Raw genomic sequence first — 9,003 nt, 5'->3', positions numbered from 1 at the left:
ATATATATATATATATATATATATATATATATATATATACGTGTGTATGTGTGCGCACGCGCGTGCACAGGACTACACGCACACAAAAAAGCACATATACACCCCATAACTCGCGGCACGAATAAAGTATAATATAATGTTATAAATCTATAAAATATTCATTACAAATGTATAAATGTCTTTTTCATAAATTTACCTTTTCGATTTAAATGTCGCTTTCTATTCCTAAATAAATTTATGTTAATTATTTTAATACAACATGAGTTACAAATAAAACTTTATTAATCAAATATTGCATAATCTTAAACAATATCAAAATATCGACATGACACATCAATATGTTGATACTCTGTATCAGTTAGCCGCCATTAACAATAATCAAATATTAATTACATGATATTGAACTGTATTAATATATTTACAATTTGATAATCGATTGCAACAATCGATTCGGAAAGCGATTCCTGAGAGAGTATCAAACATAAATAAAAAATTGTATGCGATATCGAAATTATGATACAAAAATCTAAACATACTACGTAATATTGTTGATAATTATGATTATTCATAGACAGACTGCTCGCGAAATTGAAGATGGAGACTATATTTGTGATATCCCAAAAATTCACCAACGGATATAATTTGTATTAATAATACAGTATTGTTGCTTAACGTGTATTTATATACATTAAGTTGTAAACGTAAGTATTACAAGATATCAATATTCACCATACGTTTTTGAACATTTCTCACTTTTCAAAATGTTACTATATTACAAATATGCTATAGAACATCACTAATGATTTACTTAAATAAGTACCTAACTACGCATGATCGCACAATACACACGCAATTTATATCACTTACAAATATCTCGAAAGGAGATATTAAAACGGAAAATAAAGTATCAGGAAATGAGAAAGTACGGAGTGTCAATGATGCAGGCTAGCCACTTTTAGCTTTTTTGGTTGTCGAATTGCTTGACCAGTCTCGCTATCGGAGGACTCGGATTCTGTGTCGTTGTATCCACTTATGCCCACTGATTCAGACTTGGTTACCTCACAGGTCTCTGTGTAGCCAGTAAGCGAGGCTTTTTCTAATGAACGAACTTTAAAAGAATAAATAATTAGAAGAAACAAGTAATATTCTATTTTTGTTTAATTTATAGTCACAATATAAAAACTTGAGTTTTTCGAAATAGTAAATTAAATTAATTATAATGAAACTCAAAAAAAGACATTAAAAATCAAAAAAGTGTAATTGATAGGATGTAAACATAATTTAAAATTTAATGATTTAGTCAGATAGCTTTATTATTTTAAGTAATTTTGTATCAACACATTCATTGTTAAATCACAAAGTATTTTTCTGTTTGAACTTTAAACTATGTAAATGATGGTAATGGATGTTTTTTTTTATGAATGTTACATTTAACAAAATTTATCAAAAAATATAAGAATTTTAAATATTCTATCAAAAAAAAAGATGTATTATTTCTTATGTTTCTTTTTAGAAGAACCAGCAACATTTTATCTATCATAATAAGCTCTAACAAACTATTAAAACTACAAAAAGAATTTCCTCGCTATTTTTAATAGCGTTAAGTTTCGAAGAAAATTTTTATACAAAGTTCATATGTAAAACATATGAACTTTTTTTTCATGTTTTGATGTGTAAAACTCAATTCCGGAGTTTGTTACCTCATTTATATTACATCCTGTATAATACAACTCGTGTATAATATATATGTGATTATAAAAGAGAAGAGATAATTACTTTGAGACTCTAAGAGATTATTTTGTCTCTTGAGATCATCGATGTCTTGCTGATGAGATGTATTTTTACGCCGCATATATTGAATGTACTCAGCTGCTTTTTTAAGGATTTGCGCTCTGCTTGCAACTTTTTCTCCCTGCAGGGATGGTACACAATCTCTGAGACTGGAAAAACTGTCTTTGATGTGGTCTCGTCGTTTGCGCTCCAAAGCATTATGATGTGCTCTTTTCTCTGCCTAATATACATGTACAAAGTTCTTATAATCTTATATAATCTTATATTATCATATTAAATAATAAAATTTTTTAAAACCAAAGATAACAATTTAAAAGATAAAACTGAAACTTAATTGTTTGAATCAAATTATGATTATTAATACTAATAGTGAAAAGTATATACTTGAAAATGATCAAAATATCAATGTTTCAAATAAAAATGGAATGGTTTCGAAGACGGAAGGATTTTGGTCACATTGTTTTTTTCTAGGTGGAAACTCCAAAAAGATATGATCATCTCCACTTTTTTAAATGGAATTATGTGATTTTTAAATATAATATTTTAAATATTCCTCTAATTCTGTATATAAAAATATTAGAGATAGCAAAAAACATTAGTTTAGAAGATATTTTAAGTGCGCGTATTCTCCTGTAAAGATTACCATTTTTTAAATCTATATGTAATTTTTCTTAGAAAATCCTGAATTAATTTGATTAAAAAATTTTGTATTTTAACAAATTTTAATTTTAAATCCATATCAAAAGTGATGAACAATCAAACAAAAAAAAATTGATTTTTTTAAATTACAACTAAAGTTTAAAAAGAGAGATACCGGCTGTGTTCAGCAAAGAAAGTAGCTTTGTGACTGTTGTAAAATTCTTCAATATGATTGGCACTTACTTTCGATTCCTTACAGATCTAAAAAAAAAACGTATAAACCAATCATATTGAAAAATTTTACAACAGTTGCAAAACTGCTTTCTCTACTGAACGCAACTAATGTTTAGAAAAAAAAGCACTGGTCAGAATATAATCAATCATATAAAAAAAAATTAAAAAGATTCAATTACATTAACTCATTGTCAGTAATAAGAAAAAGCAGGGTTGGGTAATAACTAGTTAAAAGTTAAAAAAAAAGTTAAAAAGTTAATAATTTTTAACTTAGTTAATTTTAAATGCATTAAATTTTAATTTAACTAAGTTACTTTTAAACGTTAACTTTTTAATTTATTTTTTAAATTAAAAAATTTTTTATCTTTTTTAAATATCTTAGAAAAATAAGATATAATAAAACTAAGGGCATATATTCATAATCTGTTCATATTTTAAGACCATCTTAAGTAATTTCTTAAGATGCTAATACAGCTTTCTGATTCTGGTTTATGCGGTTATGCTTTATGCCATAAATCTTATGCCTTAGTCCAAATCTATAATAAGTGTTTTAAGCCTTAAGTCATAAGAAATTGACCAATTACAGTCAAATATTCTTTTCATATTCAATTGTAATTGATCAAATTCTTATGGCTTAAGACTTATTAAAAAGTAATCACTGATCTTGTATCTTCTTTATGTGCTGGCTGTTTTTTAAAGTTATATAACTTGTATAGTTATATCGTTGTGTGTTATATACTTATCACATATGAATAAAAAAATTTTAAATTTAATTTACTTAATAATCTATATTGTAATTATTTAATTGTAATTATTTAATTTTAAGACAAACTAGGACATTATAATCTAAAAAATAATTTTTTTCAAAATTAATTTTTTTTTAACTTAAGTTAATTCAATATTGATTTAACTTACATTAATTTTTTATTCTTTCAACTTTTAACCTAACTTTAACTTTATTAACTTTAACTTTATTAATTTTGTAAAGATATTAATTTTAACTTTATTTAATTAAAAAAAACATTAACTTATCCAACCCTGAGAAAAAGTGACACAAGCAGTTATAATGTTGATTCTTCCTGTGTATAATATAAATAGTAAAATTTAAATAATAAACTAACCAAAAAATTTTAAAACGATAGTCTTACATATACAACTATTCTCAATTGTGATTAGTTGCTGTTTAAATTTTACTGTTTACATTCTTTTATGTCTTATATTGCTGTTACACATTATAAATTTAATCTTGTTATTCATTTCTATGTGTATTCATTTCGTATTTGTACAATATTACAGTGTATTATCATAATACTTTATTTTATTATTTATAATCTCTCTTTTACTTTTATGTAATATTTCATTGCTGCACTTCTGCATCTTCTTTCTTCCCTATAGATATCGTTAACATTGAGAGAAAAGCAATATATTAAAAAATTAGCAATATATTAATAATATTCTTTAAATTTTATTGGGGGATTTAATTATAAGATAGTGAATATACATTTCTTGTTATACTTTCGATTATAATGTATTTTTTTAAACTATAGTTGCGTTTGCTTTGAGTATTAAGTGTAAGCTTCATTCTATCTTTATTGTTTATTACAAGCGGAAGTAGAGTGAAGTAGTGCTAAAGCAACTTTATATGAGTTTTTAAAATTCAAACGCTGCAACCTAAGTAGTTACTACACTTCATTCTTTCTCTAAATTAATATTTTTCTATAAAAACAGATGAGCTTTCATCAGTTAGAATTGAACATTTCAATAATATTGCAGCAATATTCTAAAATATTTCAAGACCAGAAATGTGTATCATTTTTCTATGAAAATATATTAGTCTTTAGATTCAATTCTGTTTCATTATCTGAAAAATGCTAATTTTTTATTCACTTTTCTATCAATGTAACAATGAAAGATTTTTGTAATCATATATTTTTACATTGAATCTTAAATAGAAAAATCCAATCTATATATTGTAAGAAATTACAATTATTGTTTTATAATAGTTGTTCCTATTGACAGCTGAAAAAACACATTGATTACAATACTTATTTTACTATATTGATCATATGTAGATATCAGCAAACACAACAAGCAATACTACTTGATAAACACAAGATCTACAGCATTAAAGAAATGAGGTTAGATACATCATTATTTTGATAATTATTTGACGCAAAAAAATCGCGTGAAAGAAATCTTTCTCGTTGTGCAATAACAGAGATTTAATTGTCGGCCGTGGCGAAAAATTCCAGGGCAGATCATGGAATCTCACCTGAGAGTAGTATTGCGTGTTGTTGGAGTGCCTCAGTCTTGAATCCGAATCATCGCCATCCTAAAAAGATGGAAGTTTAATCAGAAATTCTAGCGAGAATAAACTCGCCCTTATGTGCTACTTACATCACTCTCGATATCAATGTCACGATCATCGTCGCTCATCTTCAATGGAACAGTACAGATTTCTGTACAGATCAAGATATAACAACGTTTTAACAATCGTTCCAGTAATGATCGGTAATGTTTATGGTGAGCACTGAGCAGTGGTCAACATAAATGATAAGGCGTCGAAAAGGGTATCCAAGATTACTCAATAAAGTCACTAGGCTGCGTTCGAAAATACTAGAATACCAGGGTCACCAAACTGCCATGGTTTTTCCGTTGTCAGCATTTGTGGCGCCCTCATAGCTATGACGTAAGAAATGAGGAACTAATATTCAATATGGCTGTCCTTTCCGGCACATTCCAATCGGCATTTTTATCGCCATATTTGTTACGTATTGCTTGATGTTGCTTGATGTTTGGCTACGTTTCTCGCATAAAAATATATTACTAGTATCATGCTAGTGTCACTACTGGTATGAGTAGTGATACTACTTGTGACTGGAAGTGTAATTATAAATTCGCGTTAGTGTTACTATAGTATCACTACTAAGATGAGTTGCGACACTATTAGTGCAGTAATGTACAAGTGCTACTGCTGGAACAAGCAATGGCATTGTCTAGTACTATTGTAATACATATAAAAATGATTTGAATGCAAGGAATAGTATAGTGACGCGAATTTATTCCTGCACTAATAGTAACACTAGTAGTATATTTTTATGCGGATTTTTTTTCAAGGTGAAAGCGCTTGATAAAGATAGAATGATGATTGCAAGCGCTTAAAGCGCATGAGCGTCAATAATGAACGCAGTTTATATGGCGATAAAGATGTCGGCCGGAAACGATTTCCATATATAACAGCTATATTAGATATTAGTTCTTCATTTCCTGTGTTATAGCTATGAGGTCACTACAAATGCTGGTAATACTCGGAATAAAAGGGGAGACTGGTGGTCCTGCTAGAATACTATCCAAATGCCTTCGAGTATCATTTTGTCTTTGTTGTTTCGAATATTAAAGCCTCTATCCTACAATGTGCTCTTTGTTTCCTATGTTTCTTGCTTTTTGGCTCTTGCTTCTACCGTCTTTGCAATCATTTTATCGACAATTGTATTTCTGTTCATTAACTTTTATCTCAGGCGACATAAAATAAAAAACCGATAAGAGTTAAGCCTGTTTTATAATATGCTCTTTATTTCCTATTTGTTTTTTACCTTTTTTTTTCTCCTTTACAACCGTTATATCAATAATTGTAGTTTTTGCATATATTCCTTTCTTTCGAAATTCGTTAACTTTTATTTCGGGCAATATAAAATAAAAAATCGAATAAGAAACAAAAAAAAATAAGTAACAGCATATGTATTAAAGTTTAATCTTAAAAATCTTTTATTTGCTCAGTTCGAAAATTAATATGGAAAACTTAAAAAGCTTGATTATATGGCAACTACAATATGTTAGTACAGTTACAATTTGGATATTTATGATTTCAGATAATTATTTAGAATTTAGAATATCCTCATTACTTTAAATCTTAATAAAAATGTGCTCATTGTATGTACTCATTATAAATGTACTCAATTTTCACATTTTTTGCAAATATTGCAGACTTTCTCGGTTTCGAATTCTTTGCTGCTCGTTATTCGTTCGGTTGAACTTCAATGAGAGGCGGCAAAATGTTTTTTGCATCAGAAGTGCGTCATTTCATATAAAATTTTTAACCAATAGCTGCGAATTGCTACCGTAGTGTGCTGCGTATGAAAAGTCAGCTTTATAGACAGAAGAAGTATATTCCTGCTTAGTAACTTTTGGCGTATTTAACCCGAGCGGATTTGCACCAACCTAGTTGGATTAATGAGTTGTATGCTCCTATTGATGAAACATATAACATCAACTAATAGTAGAACATTATCCAACCCAAATGGGAATAAATTCGCCGTCGAAAACATTATTTTCTTCTTTCTGCGCATGTGCCAAAAGAGAATAGAAGAGGATAGAAAGATACTTCTGTCCTTTAAATCTTGCTCACAGCTCGATGTGCATATTCCCTCTCCAGTAATATAAGCTCTATGCATAAACTATATAAATTTTCAGTGCTGGCTGAATTTTGAAACACAGCCATAGTATAAGTACATACAATAGGGACACTGAACTTTTTATGTGATCTCCAATTTTTAGTGCGCATGCGTCGATTTTCAACCAGGAATATGGCTGTCTTCAGTAAGAAATTGCAGGTTAGATTAGCTTAGCTGGATCTCCTTCTCATAAAATATAATTAACTCTTTCGCTTACAATATCGTGACTCATGATAAAAAAATCAGTCAAACATGAGTATCATGTGAGAACTGTGGTACGTCATTCGTACAAAAACTTAATGTTTTTTAATTTGTAAGAGAAAAGTAGGACAAAGAGTTAATAAAATTAAGTTTTACCACAGTATAACCAGTAGAGACACTCAGCGAAAAAATGTGTGTTCGCCAAGTATGGCTGCGCAGCTTTTGTTTTGGGCCAGATCCAATGAAATGCAAGATGACAAGAACGTACATATTACACAGATCTCCTGTGACCAAATATCCGTGGCAAAAGAAAACAATTCAAGAGCTGCGCCGTAAATATTTCTAAAAAATAAATAAAAAAAAGAAAAGTTATGTTACGTGCAGTATTAAACAATGCAGTAATAATAGTAAAAATTCACAATGCTTTTTTTCGTTCCCAAAAAGATATCGTAAGGTAAATTTATAATTTACAAAAAGTAAGTAATTTATGTTAGGTAACTTACTTTATGTTAGCTAACTAACTTAACTTAAAACATAATCAAATGTAATTTTGTAAAAAAAATAATATTTTTACATTGACTACGTTTACACGGCATCTTTAATTATATTTTTTAGAGCAAAGCAATGGACTATCGCATGGGACATTATATCCTCTTTCGATCCTGGATTTTTTAAACATTAATATGGCGGATGCTCACATAACTGTGACGCGAGATCAAAGGTACCGACACGGAGTGTCCCTACTGATTATGATATTCCTTTGATTTTATTAAAACATTAAATCAAATTTTTTCGGAGACACTATATTGTGTAAACTGTTATATTTGTATACGATAAAACATTTTATTTAAAAATATATACGCTATAAACATTTTCACAACAGGACCAAATTATGTTTTTTTTTTTAGAAAAATCATTCTGTAGCTTTATAAAAATTCAAATTTATAAACGCCTTTCCAATCCACAACATGGCGGCGATTTATGTGACCTGGGACCTACTATATCAAAGGTGCCGACGTTCGCTGTCCATTCTGTATGCATTTATACTGTGACACAGCCATTAAAACTTTGTTCAGTCATCCGAGTTGACGATCACAACTTTTAGCACTCAGTGACTATTTAACATTGACTGTCGTGTGTCACATCGTGTCGTCGTGTTTGGTTGTGTTCAAAAGTACATGATACGGGTAATCTCGCTCTTATTTTGCCATACGCGAAGAAATCCACGCAATGACGGGGATAGTGGTGGCCACCGACGAGGAGCAATTACTCTCCAGGATTTCTAACCTCATCGCCCGCGCCGCTGACGATGCGATCTCACGCGATGATCGGATCTTTCGTTTCGGCGTATCAGGTGATATCACAATTTTTTAATACAACTTATTTTATTTCGTCTCACGCTGCTCGCTGCTGCTACTCGTATTTCATTGACAATGAATTTTACTACTGCCTCTATGATTTTCATGACGTACGAGTCTGTCGATATATGTACCAAGACACTACCGTGTCTGCTGGAATATATAGGGTGAATCAGAGTCGTTGAACCAACTTTTTACCCTATGAGAAAATTATCGACTTCATATCTAATTGATTTATAATGCAGTCAATTATTTTCTCATAGAGTAAGAATGTTTAACGATTCTGATTCACCCTGTATATATATATATATATATATATATAGTAGTTA

General features: G+C 29.4%; 2 protein-coding genes across 2 annotated transcripts in view; one reads left to right on the top strand and one right to left on the bottom strand.

The window, feature by feature from the left end:
* Positions 1-612: 612 nt before the first annotated feature.
* LOC105623743 (protein max) lies at positions 613-5,100 on the bottom strand. The gene is made up of 4 exons (XM_012205124.1): positions 5,062-5,100; positions 4,937-4,996; positions 1,777-2,011; positions 613-1,108 (listed from the first exon to the last, which is right to left on the bottom strand). Exons 1-4 carry the CDS (start codon positions 5,098-5,100, stop codon positions 933-935), a joined length of 510 nt encoding a protein of 169 aa, XP_012060514.1. The 3' UTR covers positions 613-932.
* Positions 5,101-8,546: 3,446 nt separating this feature from the next.
* Positions 8,547-9,003, top strand: part of LOC105623742 (6-phosphogluconolactonase) — a 19,837-nt gene continuing 19,380 nt past the window's right edge. Inside the window, exon 1 of the mRNA XM_012205123.1 lies at positions 8,547-8,670. Coding sequence (XP_012060513.1) covers positions 8,547-8,670 — 124 coding nt within the window. The remainder of the gene's footprint in view (positions 8,671-9,003) is intronic.

Source organism: Atta cephalotes, assembly GCF_000143395.1.
Source record: "Atta cephalotes unplaced genomic scaffold scaffold00063, whole genome shotgun sequence".
NCBI classification, from domain to species: Eukaryota; Metazoa; Arthropoda; class Insecta; order Hymenoptera; family Formicidae; genus Atta; species Atta cephalotes.
This window is presented reverse-complemented; position numbering and strand designations above follow the sequence as displayed.